The sequence below is a fragment of the Grammomys surdaster genome, unplaced genomic scaffold, assembly GCF_004785775.1.
Source record: "Grammomys surdaster isolate TR1022 unplaced genomic scaffold, NIH_TR_1.0 176, whole genome shotgun sequence".
Classification (NCBI taxonomy): Eukaryota; Metazoa; Chordata; class Mammalia; order Rodentia; family Muridae; genus Grammomys; species Grammomys surdaster.
Genome location: NW_021604624.1, coordinates 300 through 15620, shown reverse-complemented (window position 1 = coordinate 15620; position 15321 = coordinate 300). Strand labels below are relative to the sequence as shown.

Sequence of the window (15321 nt, the reverse complement as noted above, 5' to 3'; positions counted from 1 at the left end):
AATACCTGGGCACAGGGGAAAAGTTCCTGAACAGAACACTAATGGCTTATCATCTAAGATCAACAATAGACAAATGGAGCCTCATAAAATTGCAAAGCAATTGTAAGGCAAAGGACACTGTCAATAAGACAAAACGGCAACCAACAGATTGGGAAAAGATCTTTACCAATCCTATATCCAATAGAGGGCTAATATCCAATATATTCAAAGAACTCAAGAAGTTAGACCCAGAGAACCAAATAACCCTATTAAACAATGGGGTACAGAGCTCAACAAAGAATTCTCAACTGAGGAAACTCGAATGGCTGAGAAGCACCTAAAGAAATGTTCAGTATCCTTAGTCATCAGGGAAATGCAAATCAAAACAACCCTGAGACCCCACCTCACACCAGTCAGAATGAATAAGATAAAAAACTCATGTGACAGCAGATGATGATGAGGATGTGGAGAAAGAGGAACAATTCTCCATTGTTGGTAAGATTGCAAGCTGGTACAACTACTTTGGATATCAGTCTGGTGGTTCCTCAGAAAATTGGACATTGTACTACCTGAGGACCCAGCCATACATATATGCTCCAACATATAACAAGGGCACATGCTCCACTATGTTCATAGCAGCCTTATTTATAATAGCCAGAAGCTGAAAAGAACACAGATGTCCTTCAACAGAGGAATAGATACAGAAAATGTAGTACATTTACACAATGGAGTAGTACTTGTCGATGAAAAACAATGACTTCATGAAATTCGCAGGCAAATGGATGGATCTAGAAAGTATCATCCTGAGTGAGATAACTCAGTCACAAAAGCATACACTTGGTATGCACTCACTGATAAGTGGATATTAACTCAAAAGCTCGGAATACCTAAGATATAATTCACAGACCATATGAAGCTCAAGAAGAAAGAAGATCAAAATGTTGACACTTCAGTCCTTCTTAGAAGGGGAAACAAAATACTCACTGGAGGTAGAGGATGTGAGAGACTTGAGAGGAAGAGAGGAGGAAAAGGTGAAAAGGGCTGGCAGGATCAGGTATATGGGAGGAGACAGGGATTATATACAGATGGTCAGGAATTTGAAATGAGGTATGTAGCAATGGGGGTTGTAGCCACCAGCAAGTCCCAGATACCAGGAATGTAAGTGGCTCCCAGGACCCAACAGTTAGCTGAAATGCCCAACAAAGAGGTGGGAGAACCTGTAGAAATCATATCCAGAGGTTAGGCAAGGGTTTGGAGTATGGGACCACCCACTCATCTCCAAATTTTTAACCCACAACGGCTCTTGTCTAAAGGAAACATGGGGACAAAGTGTGGAGCAGAGACTGAAGGAAAGGCCATCCAGAGACTGTCCCACCTGTGGATCCAGCCCAAATACAGACGCCAAATCCAGACACTGCTGCAGATGCTAAGAACTGCTTGCTAACAAGGAGCCTGTTATAGCTGACTCCTAAGAGGCTTTGCCATAGCCTGACAAATACAGAAGCGGATGCTCACAGCCAACCATTAGACTGAGCACAGGGACCCCAATTAAGGAGTTAGAGAAAGGACTGAAGGAGCTGAAGAGGTTTGCAACCCTATAGGAAGAACAACAGTATCAACCAACCAGACCCCACCCCCGAGCTCCCAGGGATTAAACCACCAACCTATGAGTACACATGGCTCCAGCATGAATAGCATAGCATTGACTGGCATCAATAGAAGAGGCCTTTGGTCCTGTGAAGGCTCAATTCCCCAGTGTAGGAGAATGCCAGGGCAGTGAAATAGGAGTGGGTGGGTGGGAGGGGGAGCACCCTCAGAGAAGCTGGGGGAGGGGGATGGAATAGGGAGGTTCCAGAGGGCAACCAGGAAAGGGGATAAAAGTTGAAATGTAAATACATAAAATATCCAATAAAAATGCAAAAAAAGGACACTTGCACAAGAAGTATTTTAAATATCAAGTATAAATATTAATATGTGGTTCAAAAATATTCCTACCTAACCACAAAAAGCTCAAATACATGTACAGAAGCCTCTATACTGACATACATTATGTACTGACATAATAATAGTCTCTCCATTCCTGTAAGTCTAGTCAACAATAAATGCACATGAAAAAAGCACATGAAGGGATTGCATGCTGAGTACTATCCTCTTCCAGTATAAGTAGTTTTTCTTCTAACGATATAAAGGTGCTTTATATATACTTGATGAAAAACAAAAGGTTATAAGTACAATTCTAGATGTGGTTTGATAACTTTTAAGTAAGTATTGAATTTGCTACTATGACTCATTTGACTAAACTCAGACATACCAGACCCAGAAACACAATGTTCTTGCTCATGAGTGGTTTCTAGCTCCAAATCTTCATATGTGAGCAGACAACATGGCATGATGACTAAAACCAGAAGAGTATTAATGGGAGGAGGGGAATGAGAAGAAATAGCAGGATACAGGTGATGTGAAACAGGAAATGAGAAAATATTGAGGTGTTTCAACTAGGGAGGAGGGTCAGGAAGGCAATACAGCAGCCAAAAGATTGTTTGATAAAGCCTCAAAAATTGTATTATTTATATTTATCTAAAATTTTTTTAAAAACTCATATAAGTATATGTGTATACATCTCTCTATTAATCATCTATCATCTATTTAATTACCTACTTACCAACCTACCTATCAGGAAGTTATGCCACTTGGGTGACAACGATCCCCAAAAAACTATAGCCTAATGGAGATCAGGCATGAAAAATCACCCATTGAATAGTCTATCAAAGTAGTTAGAGTGATTCCTAAAACAATAGAGATTGTCTGTAGCCCTTGGTTACTTCTGGGAGTTGAGGGTAGATACCTATTGCTAAAGAAATGCTATACTTCAGACACACTTCTCATGGTTTGAACTGTATCTGATCTGAAAGCTTCCTTCCTGCAGTCTAACTTCCATAGTACCAGAAAATACTTTACAAGCTGCCAAGCAAGAGAAGCAATTAAACAAATGAACTACAACAGTTAAAACTATACCAAGAAATCTGTAAAAATGTTGTAATGGCACTCACATGTTGGTAACCAGCAGCTGTCTAACTCAACATAAAGCCCATTCAACAGTAAGAAAATCAAGCCCTGTCAAAGACCAGCTTTAACAACCAGGTAAACTGAGTGAGCCAGCAAAAATGGCTGGACCAAAAGCTGATGGTAATTAACATTCTTTTACTATTCTGCAACTAGAGCTGATTACTTCTGGCAATTGACTCCTGCTGATAGCAGCTGGGAGGAAATGTTACTACTTACATCCAGTTTCTATGACCTGTGACCAGAAACTCTGATGTCTTTTAACTCTTTAGGGACTGGCAAGACAGAAAAGAAAAAGAGAGAAAATCTCTCTCTCTCTCTCTCTCTCTCTCTCTCTCTCTCTCTCTCACACACACACACACACACACACACACACACACACACACACACACAAGCACATGCACTAGCAAGCAAATGATCACACACACTACATGAAGAAGAAAAGAGCTTCACTTCCCTTTTATTTTTGCTTTCAGCCTTTTATACCTTCCCAGACAAAAGTGTTCTATGTAAGAAATAATTTGCCTCACAGATAAAATGTTCCACAACCGGAAGTTACAACAGGAAAATTGATTACGTGGTTTTCTAAATATTTGTATTTTTCATAAGTTCACAGTAAGTGTTTAAAGTAACAGTTCATGTCATAGGTTGATAAGGTTTAAGGAGTTACAGCAGAATTGTTTACGTGTTTTTCCACTAAAAGGCATGTCTGACTAAACATCTATTATCTTTTTTTTTTAAGTTCCACAAGTTCATTATACATTTAAAGCAATAGTTTTTATGTCTTAAGTTAGCAAAGATTTTGTCAAGAGAAAAATCATCTGTCTTGTATCTTATTATTTTGAAGTCTTATATAGATTAACTAGTCAATCATTTATTTTCTGTCCTTGTACCTGTGATTGTCCATTACCAGTTTATGATCTTTAGTTATGGAAATTAATGACTTCATTCCTAACCTAGAAAGAATGTTTTCCTTGATCATAAATTTATTCTAAACCTACTTTCTTTTCCTAGTGCAATTAGTTCATGACACAGAACTCTATTTGTAGCTTTTTATTTTATAGGAAGCTTAAATTTACTTGAGTCAACTCAGGAGAACTATAAAATCATTATCAGGAATTTTTTTTAAAAATCATCAATTCATCTAAACAGCATTATTTCATGAAAGTACATGTTCATATTGATCTGCAGGAAATTTTCCCAATAGGGTGGGGAAAATCAGTCATAACTGATAAAGAGTCTTTCTTTTTCCAGTCACACTTTGTCAGAAAAATGCGGAACAGAACAATGACAATTATAAGAAGGTACATCAGCATCCAGAAGCAATCCTGGGATAAAGTTACTGGGGCCCGCCTTTCCAGGATTCACCTATTGCAGCCATGCAAATGGTAGGTTGACTCCAGGAAGCTTGCTTGCTTGCCACAGCTTTCCCTGCATGGCTTCTGTCAATGCCTGGTACTAGAAACATAGCTACTGAGGCAATGGACCTTTAAAAACAATCTACTCCTGCCACTAGAGTAGTTATCAGGTGTGGCTGATATGTCACATGTGCATCAGTAGGTGGCAGAGAAGAGAGAGGTTATGTCTATGCTCAGTGTTCTGGCTTGTGAACATGTGAATAATTAGTAGCTTAATGCCTCCTGGAAAGGGAAAGCCTGAGGTGACCACCAGTCCAGCATCAGGGGGCCCAGATAGGGAGCTAACCTGAGATGACCACCAGTCCAGATGCTTATGTACATGCTACAATGGCCTCCCAGGAAGGGATATGAGCCAGAGACAGACAACCCCTACATGGAGCCACATGGGTTTACCAGACAAGAGTGGCCCAAGCGAGGGACAAGCCCAAGATGATCATCAGTCCAGTGCCATGGGGCTTGGACAGGGAGCTAGCCTAAGACAAGTGCCAGTCTGGCATTGCACAGGCTGTGGGAGGCAGTCCACGCCCAAGAGGACAACCAGCCTCTTGGACATAATGGACAACTGGGGTATAGCATTTCTTAGAACACTCCTGAGACTATTTCAGACACTCAGAGACTATGAGTACACCATTAAGAGGAGGAAGTAAGTGGAGGAGAAATGGAAGAGAAAAAGAAACAGGTAAATATAGGCACAAAAAAAAGAGAAGCATAACTGGAGACTTGAGGGTAGTCAAGAACAGTCTAATTTGAGTAGCTGGGACCATGGTGGGGTCTTGGCTTATGCTGATACTGGATACCAGTCTGGGACCATGTCCCTGTAGCATCAGGAGTCTATTACCACCAAAGGCCAGGTGGATATCCCTGATCTGGACTTCAATCTGGGAACATTTTGATGTCTGAGAGCTGTGCAGAACTGGCCCCAACCCTTGCCTAGGCATTGGAGGAGAGCTGGCCCTGTGGTCCTGAGGGCAAGAGAGCTGTCTGCCCCTTACTTGATAAGATGCTTTGGAGAGTAGGCCCTGTATCTCTCCTGAGCAACACACTAGAGCTGACCTTAGGGACAGGGGCATGGGTGAGCTAATATGCATATGGAAGCATTGAGGTTCCAATATATCAATATACTGTACCAGATGTCAGAGGCCTCATACCAGACCAAATGGCAATAAACATTTGCAAGCAAAGAAATGTAGAGAAATTGATATGCTGAGGAACACAGTGTAATACACTGTAGCTTACACAAGATTTTTTTTTTCCTGTTGTAGAGGAGACTGCAGGAGTGCAGGGAAGGTATGAAGGAAGTGGGGGATGAGTGGGATTGGGGTACATGATGTGAAATTCAAAAAGAACTAATAAAAAGTTTTTGATTTTTTTAAAAAAGAACCTATGCCATCGGAAATTTACTAAACTTGCATAATAGTTAACTATTGCGAGAAATATTTAAAATGACGACATTCAATCTGGCTGCGGCCTTACCATCGCTGCTCAGCTCGGGCCATCTGCTCAGGCTGTAAGAGACACCAACCCTGCCACCCATGAGACGCCAGCGTGGGAGATGGCTCTGCCAATCTACCACGCTGTCTCCACAATGCTTGGCTGAGCCCAGTCCATCCCGCCATCCACATGGGCTCAATACAAAGGAGACTCTAATGCTTAGATTATCCAAAGGCTTTATACATTTGGTAATTCTCAATAACAAGATGCCCATACAATCAGAAGTGTAACCCAATACTCAACCTAGATATACCAACTACCTTTGACTGCTAGAGACACGTACATACCCACTTCCATGTTCCCCCTCTCTTGTCCCTCTCTCCTAGCTCCTCCTCTTCCTTCTCCTCTTCCTCTCTTTACTCCTCCTCTTCCTCTCCTTACTCCTCCCACCTTAGATCCTCCTACAGTTAACTGCATTCTAAATCTAATCCTTATAGTCATAGATAAGTATAACTACACTTCTTATCAAAGAAGCCTCTTTTATAGCAAAAGGAAACCATCACAGTAATCCACAAGTGGACAAAATGCATAGATCAACAGATCATGAGGAGCCTAGCTTCAGCAGACACGTCTACATCATAGCTCTTACATCAATTGCTCAAAGAGCATCTCAGAAAAGAGAGTGGAAAGATTCCAGGACCCATAAGACCTGGAAGTTAAACAGTGTGTCCTAGAAATGGCTGCATAATCAAGACTGGAGAACAATGGCAGTAACAATAGACATGCTCATGCGGAAGGTGGAAATTTTTGCAGGGTCCCACCCCTAGACAAAGAATTACAATTATTGACTGCTTGGAGAAGAGATGATCTCCCTTTATTAGCTGTCCAAAGAGAAATGATCATCCCTGAAACTATGTATAGACAAACAATAAAAGCAAACTCAGCAGGTTGTAATTATGTATTTGTGCATACATATATATACACATATGTATGTATGTAACAATAATAAAGGAAAAGGAGTATTAACTTGAGGGGGTATAGAAGGGCAGCTGGGAGAGGCTGGAGAGAGGAAAGCGGGCTGTGATATGTAGGACCGTGAAAGGCAGCCTGGTTTCTGGTCAAGCAAGGCTGGAAACAGAGACCCCAGGTGATCCTGAGGGACCCCAGGTGGGACAAGGTGATCCTAAGGGAAGGCACTCATTTTGCTAAGTCCCCAGAACAGACCATCCTCCCTGCATAAGGTATTTAACCTCAGTCCCTCCCTAAGAAAACTGAAGTACAGTTTATCATCCACTTTCTACCATGACAATAAACATCTTAAAACCATGGTCTGTTTCTCTTTCATCAGAATCTGCCTGGGAAGCAATAGAGAAGGTTTTCACCTACAGAGCCACCCTAATCTTCCACAAAAAAAGCCTCTCTGCATTCCCAGCCAAGGTGACCATCAACCCAAGCAAGCCAGCCGAGCTAGCTGTGACCAAGCCAAAGGAGACTCTCCTCCCCTCAGGACATAGTTTCTCTTCCTTTCTCCCCCTTCAGCCATGGGACAATCCAGCCCATGTGCCCCCACTTCATTGACTTTTCCAAGGCTCCGCCTAACGGTGCCTGGATGCCCAAGAGCCTGAGAACCAGATGAGCTAGTTCCAGCTATCCTGGGACTTCTGACTGCACTCCTGCAACCCCCAAGTGAGGTCCTGCTGCTTCACATAGCCCAGTGCCTGCCAAGCAGCAGCTCTAGCCCCATGGGGGGACAGACATGGGACCCACATACATCCCAACAGTGATGTAGTTCTATTTTAATTAAAAAATATTTTTAAGACATTCAGAAACATGATTATAATCCAGATGTTTTTAAGATAGTAATATCTAACAGAAGTTTTAAATAATAATTATATATGGAGATCAAGTATTTAAATGTGTTTAGTATGACCCAGAAGCCAATTTGTTTTATTAAATTGAATTTGAATAGTTACAGGAGACTAATGTCCACTCCACCAAATGACACCATCTCAGACTGTTAAAACCTTATATCAAGAAAAGTAACTAAGATTTCAGATATCATTTAGAGGTTCTATGTAAAGTAGTAACATTGACTTAGTTTACATATGATGTTAATCACTGATTTTAATTCAATTAATTTGTATTTTTCACTTACTCTTCTTTAGTCTGCATGGCTGCCTTGCGCTCTTTTAGGCGACCTTTAATATCTTCAAATTTACGAGCCAGTTTTGCAATTTGTACAATGTTCAAACTGGCCGATTTACCATCTGATTGAAGATCTCTTTCTAAATTACTTTGGTCTCTGCTTATCTAAAGTAACAAAATTGACCAGTTACTAAAGACTCATTTTGATCTCATATTTTAAAAGCATTTCATTATTTCCTTTATCAAATCTGAATGACTTTATCAAATAAAAATAATTCTGAACAATCCCTGAAGCTTCCCAAAGCAGAAGTGAAAGTCCTTGAAGATAAAGACCAGTTATTCTCAGTCTAGTTTTTAAAGTATTTGAAAATTCAAAATGCAAATGATATCATTAAAGAACAGAATAAATATTGAAAAAGTCAATACAATTTCATATCTGCTTATATTATGGATAATTTTTAAATATAGGAGAAATTTCAAGTTGATAAATTCCCACCATTTTATGTAAATTAGAAAAAGAAAGTGAGTGAAATTTACATTATTCTTTAGGAGACAAAAATGATCCAATATATTTATTCTCTACTGGATTCATACAGAAAACTCATTTGCAAATTACTGATAAACATTTTGCTACAAACTAATTATTTTTCAACATAAATCAAAATATTACTTTATAATCAATGATTATTGAAACATTTGATTTATACATACTTCAAACTGATTTTCAAATGGGTCAATACTTACTAATATAATTAACAGTTAAGAAGTTATATTTTACCTCCTCCATTTGGTTGACTTGTTGCTGAAACCACTTCATGAAAACAAAATAAGGAGAAAGTTAATACACATTTGTCTGAAACCCTGTATCTGTAAAGCACTATTCCTGACTCTCATGCATCACATAGAGCTCAGAAGAGGGTAGTGTAACATACAACTGCAAGATAAACTTAAAAATATCTAGCAGCAACCAGGAAATGCTGCAATTTCAAAACCTAAATCATCTTTGCTTAATATGCATTCTTCTCTTTATCTTTAGTTACTTTAAGCTGAAATGAATTGAAACACATACCTTGTAAAGAGATTCCAACACCTGAAAAAAAAAATTTTAGATAGTATATTTAAAGATGAATATCATGCAACATTTACAATTTTCAATAATAAATTTGCTAAAATTACTCTGATTTATATTGCTAAAACAAATACAAATCTGTATTTCCAAATATATAATAACTTTGTGATTATGGTATTTAGTCCACTTTGAATATGCAACTACATCTGGAATTTAAAAAATAGCTTTTCACTCCATAGGACTATATTTGGAAACTCTTAAATTATTCACATCTAATATATTGTTCATAAAAGTTAATTAAAAGTTTCCAGAAGAGAGCCATGTCTGTGTCATATGTTCTATAAGAGGTGATTAACTGATTGAAACACAAATAATAGTGGAGATGTGCAGTTTCAGAGGAAAATCACCTTGGGCTACCTCAGCCTCCAAATAGCCATTTATTGTTGACCTCTGTGTGAGGTAATTCTTGTGATTATTAGATCAATCAGTTTCCAATGCACAGACAAGATCCATAAATTCTATCCACTGAAAGGCTAAGAATATATCAGTTAGCATCTGAGGGCTACAGCAGAGATTTCCCCACTGTGCCATAATCTGCCTACCTGATATTCCCAGAAGAGTATTTGAACAATGCTTGATTTATAACTTTCTTTGTTCTGTTAGTATAAAAGGTTCATGATTTATTCCAAGACAGTTTATTTTGTGAGGTCACTGTAAATATTGTTTTTCTGTTTTTTTTCTATGCATTTTTTGTCATTTGTATACAAGAAGGCTACTGATTTTTGTGTCTAAATTTTGTTTCCATTTATTTTACTTAATATATTTATGAGTAGAGGTTTTTAATGGAATGTATGGGCTTTTTATATATAGAATTGTATCATATGCAAATAAGGATCTTTTGACTTCAGTCTTCCCTGAGCTACTGAATCAGATATTAGTAGGGCCAACAATAAGCTGGTGACTCTAAGTGAATACTTTTTATGCTGAAGTCTGAGTTGAGCGAATTGTGCTTAATGGAGTTGGAGCTTAAAGCAACTATATGAAAAGCTTCCCGAAGAGAGGATTGCATGTTTATTCTAACTACTATTACACTGTGTGACATAACATCATGAAGAAGGCAACTTATCAAAAAAAGGGTTAGAGTCCATGATGATGGTACATTGTGTCAGGAAGTTCTAGGGCTCACATTTTGATCTGAAAGCAACAAGAAAAGAAAACACACTAGGAATGGCTTAATTTTTTCAAGTTCCAAAGCTACTCCTATTACATACTTTCTCCAAAAGGGCCATACCTCCCAGACAGTTCCACTAACTGGGGACCAAATTTTTAAACATAGCCTTTATGGAGGCCACTTTCATTCAAATGACCACATTCTACTCCATGCACCCCCCCAAATATGTGTCCATACCATAATGCAATATTCATTTAGTAAAACTTCAAATTTTCTAAAATTTTTCAGTCTCAACACTGTTTAAAGTCTACTATTCAGAAACTTTTGTGAGACTCAGGTCAGTCACTTAACTGTAAAATCAAAATACAAATTTCATACTTTCAACATACAATGGAACAAAATATACATTACCATTCCAAAAGGAAAGAATCCAGGCTCAGTGTGGAAACACTTGACCAAAGCAAGACAGAAACATAGCTGGGCAAAGTCCAAATCCTGTAGCTAAGCTGTGTCTGAGGTCAGAGGGCTTAGCTGGCTCCAGAATTACAGCTCTGCTTCCTGCAAGATATATGTCTCTCTCTTGTGATGTTCCAATCCCCACTATAGCCCTCCTTGGCAGATAGCCTAGGGTTCTGACACCTCTAACATCTTGGGGTCTCCAACACAATCCAGGCTTCACTTTCATTCACACAGTAGACTCTTGGAGCCTCTTGCCCTTTCAGGGCCTTTATACAAGGACTGCCCTGCCATACCATACAGCCTTCAGCTTCAGCAGCCTTTTTTAACCATGAAATAAGATTCTACACAACTTTCCTCATGCATTCTCCATGGCTCTAAAGCCAGAACAACAGTGGGTGATGCTGTCAAGTTCAGCTGCTTACTTGGGAACAGAGTCTGGCCCCTTGAATCATGTTTACAGTAGCTTTTGTCTGCTGTTTTAGGAGCAGAAAATGTCTTAATATTTTTTCTTTCACTGGAGAAAAAAAGTTTAGCTGAGTTGGATCTTGCCCTGAAAACACCTCAGGCCTCTCTTCAATCTCCTTATCTCATTCAGTAGAGACCTTGGCTGCAAATTTTTTCTGGTGCACTTTTTTTTCTCTTAAAACTTTACATTTTGTATTGTTTTCTGCCCTATTTGCTCTTTTTCCTTGTAGATCTGCATAAAATTTCAACAATTATCTTTGAATTTGATTATGTATTTTCCTCATATTTATATGCATTTCAAGATATGGTTTATGAAAGTTTTAGGGCATAAAATAAAAGAATTAATAGCATTAAAAAGAAAATAGACACCTATAGAATGAACATAGTGTAACTTTAGCTTTAGAATTATCATCTAACTAGAACGACAAAGGATTTTCAATTTCAGGGTGTTAGATCTGTGAGGGTGGAGCAAAGGCATAGCAGGAAGAAAGCTGGGAGCCTACATCTTGATCCAAAAGCAGGAAGCAGAGAAAGAACATTGGTAATTGTAGAATCCTTTTGAAGCTACAAACTTCAAAAGTACTGTGACATACTTTCTCCAATAAAGGCACACATCCTAATCTTTCCCAAATAGTTGCACTAATTGGGAACCAAATATGGGCTATAGGAGTAATTTTCATTCAAAGCACCACATATTTAAAGTTGAAGTATCAAAAATGACTTTCTGAACTACTAAAACTATTAAAATGATACAATATATTTTAGATATATTTTAAGCTATTTGTGTTAGTTCTTCTCATGTTTTTATGTCGTAGTTACCTATCTTTCATTTATTGATACAGATTCATAATAATCATGATAGTCTCCTATCATCTCTACATGATCCAAATGTTTTACTTATATGATTTTTTTCTTGCCTTTTTCTCTTTGTGGACTATTAATAGTAGACTAAGTCTTTAATAGCTGAGTTAATTAGACTTTCCTATTGTGGCTTGTATTTCCTTCACATTATGAATTCTATTTTGATGACCAGGGGGTTACCAACTGGCTAAATTGGCTTACTAGCAAGCTCCATGGATCCATCCATCTATCTCCATCTCCATCTCCATCATCTCCATCTCCATCTCCATCTCCATCTCCATCCCTCATCCCAGTGTAATGGTTGTAGATGTGCAACCAGATTTTATATAGATGTTGGGGATCTACCTCAGATCCTCATGTTTATGTAACACAGGAAGTTCACCAATGAAGCCCTCTCTTCACTCCTGTGTTCTCTGCTTGTTCTACAGGTCTATAGTTACGTCTTCATATGGTAAAACATTGTTTGGATTACTAAAAATTTTGAGAAAAGTTTTGAAATATTTTTCTTCAATAAGAAATTAAAATAAAATAAGGTTAAAAGTATTTAAAGGGTAAATATTTAATTGGAAAATAAAAAAAAATAGAAAAACATTTGTATCAGACAGAGTAACATGCAAAGCAGAAGCACAAAATAGAAGGATTAGCAATCTAGACAAAGCAGTCATAAGGAATTATGAAACAGATGACCAGAGAAGGGAAGGGGAAAGGGAAGAAAGGCAAAGACAAACTGAAGTTGAATTTTCTGGTTTTTTTTAAAAATTCAGCTGTGCTATGTGGTGTTTTTCTGGAAGCTGTCTTGTGGGAGAGTATGTGATGTTTTGCTGAAAACAGACACTTGAGAGGGCATGTGACATTTAGAAAGAATATATTGAAAACCCCACAGTGGGAGGATTCTCTTACATTGCTACCCCAATCAGTGCTTTGCTGGTCTTCACTGGTGTTCACTGGTTTCACTGGTCTTTCTTGGTCTTGACTTTATAGAGAGAAAAACACCAAAGAACTTCTCCTGTTATTCTGACTGATTCTGGCAACTTTTGTGGAGCCTTGCTATTTCTGCTGGATTGTGCTGTTGCTACTGATTCCTATTTGGTGTTTTCTATTAGACTAGATTGCTGGTATCTTGAAAAAGAAGAGTGTAATTGCCCCAGATACTACTTCTAAACAGGTCCACAACTCCTTTCCTTAATAACCTTTTTCCCCTACCTTTGTTCGGTGGGCTAGAAGGGAGGGTGAAATGTTTAAGAACCCTAAATAAAGTAGGTTTTAAAAATCTAAGCCAACAAAAAATAATGCCAGTTAAACATTACAAAAATAAGTTGGACATATGTATATATTACAGAATATAAAGTACATGATATTATGCCTTATTAACTATATAGTGTATATACAACAGACACTAAATGTTGACACTCATATATAAAGATCAGTATATTATTCATGTTACACAACAAAATATTATACAATAAGCAGATTTAACTGTTCCAAAATGTTTCATAAATAAAATGATCATGGTATGTTTAAAAATTTAAAGTATATTTGGAAATGAGCAAAATGTGATTTCATTTAGAATTTTGAAAAGTTTCATTTTTATTTTCTGTGGTTTTTGCATATGAGCATTTGTGCGTGTATATTACATATGTCCCTGCAGAGTCCAGAAGAGAGTGTTGGAGCTCCTGGAACTAGACTTAAACATAAGTGTGAGTGACCATGTAGTACTGGGAACCAAATCTGAGTCTTCTACAAAAGCAACAAATACTCTTAACCACCATGTGTGTCTTTCTTGCCACACATTATTTCACTTTTGAAAAAAAAATATATATGAAATAACATATTGGAAAAAATAATAATATGAAAAAAAAAGAAGTCAGCCATAACTGTGCTAATAGTATTTTTTTCATAGTAGGAATTAGTACTATGGTGACATTTTTAAAAAAAACTATTTTTGTTTTTAAATTAACATTAATTATAATATGATTTTGATAATACAGGCTTATTTTTAAAATGAAAATAAAACATAGAGATCATATTTGAAAGTACTGTATTGATACTGTTTTCAAAGAAAAATCCACAGTCTACATTGAAAATTAGGAAATTAAAAAAAAGATTTTCTAATGACTTTTGTAATTACCCAAGGATTGGTTCTAGGCTAATATTGCTTACTGGATATCACTTCACAGTTCTTACAATCAATGCAAGCTCTCATAGTTGGCACCAGACACAACTTGAAATACATACGCTACGTTCTTCCTTAACTGCTTCCTCCAGCTGAGCTGCAAATTGTGAACAGGACAACAGGAATGAATTCACATCATCACCAACCTTCCAGAAAGAACCATAAAACAGAGTTACTTTTAATTTTAGAGTCCACTTGTATATCCACTTATTTCTTAATCTATTTAACTGTATTTGGAAAATATTTTGGTTTTGTGTAATTTCTGCTGCTTCAAACTTGAGTGGCAAGAAAACATGTTTCAAATGTTATCCCAGCAAACCCTCCTAGAAATGAAATGTGGAAGGAATTATATCCTGAGAGTGAGGACACAGCATGTTTTCCTCTTCTCATCTATACAACTGGAGAGACTCTAGCAACCCAACCTTACACTCCTGCTTTTATGATGGTCTAAAGAAAAGAACTACTGTGTTATAGTATGTAGAATTGCACATGTTAAAAAGGTAATGTATGACTATGGATGAAGCTCAGTGATAGAGCAGTTGTCCAGAAAACCAAAGGACATAGGGTCCAGCCCCAGCATCACAAAAATAAAAAAGAATGTGAACTACGACTTTTGACTGTAAATGTAATTTCAGTGTTACCTACTAGTAACCAATCATCTATAGAGTGCAATGCTTAAATATCTTCTGGCAGATATTTCTATATCAGAAAACCAACCCATGTTAAATCAGTCATACACACTTATTTCCACTTAAGATTCTCATAGAAGAAGGTGTTCACTGAAGAATAACCATTAATATATTCACAGGAACAAAACTGATGAGACATACAGATTATTCCAGCACATGGAAGACTGAAGCAGATTTCAAGTTTCAGGCCATATTGAACTCAAGGGAACTTAGTGATGCCTTGTCTCAAAAAATGTAAGGTTCATTTGTGTATGTGTGTATATGTGTGCCTGTGTGCATGCATGTCATATGATTAATGAGGAGATCCAAGAACAGAAATTGGTTCTTCCTGTGAGTTACAAGGACTTCACCCAGGTCATCAGGCTTGGTAGCAAGCAACTTTACCCATTGACACTGAA

General features: G+C 37.6%; 1 protein-coding gene and 1 non-coding gene across 2 annotated transcripts in view; one reads left to right on the top strand and one right to left on the bottom strand.

The window, feature by feature from the left end:
• Positions 1 to 14380, bottom strand: part of LOC114621456 (coiled-coil domain-containing protein 7-like) — a gene marked incomplete at both ends in the record, with an annotated part of 32275 nt that extends 17895 nt beyond the window's left edge. The window contains 4 exons of the mRNA XM_028767705.1: positions 8047 to 8201; positions 8815 to 8847; positions 9106 to 9126; positions 14297 to 14380. Of these exons, the coding sequence (XP_028623538.1) occupies positions 8047 to 8201; positions 8815 to 8847; positions 9106 to 9126; positions 14297 to 14380 (293 nt within the window). The remainder of the gene's footprint in view (positions 1 to 8046; positions 8202 to 8814; positions 8848 to 9105; positions 9127 to 14296) is intronic.
• On the top strand, positions 4548 to 4680 carry LOC114621457. The gene has a single exon (XR_003711438.1). It is a non-coding gene; the product is annotated as a small nucleolar RNA SNORA17 (small nucleolar RNA).
• Positions 14381 to 15321: the final 941 nt, after the last annotated feature.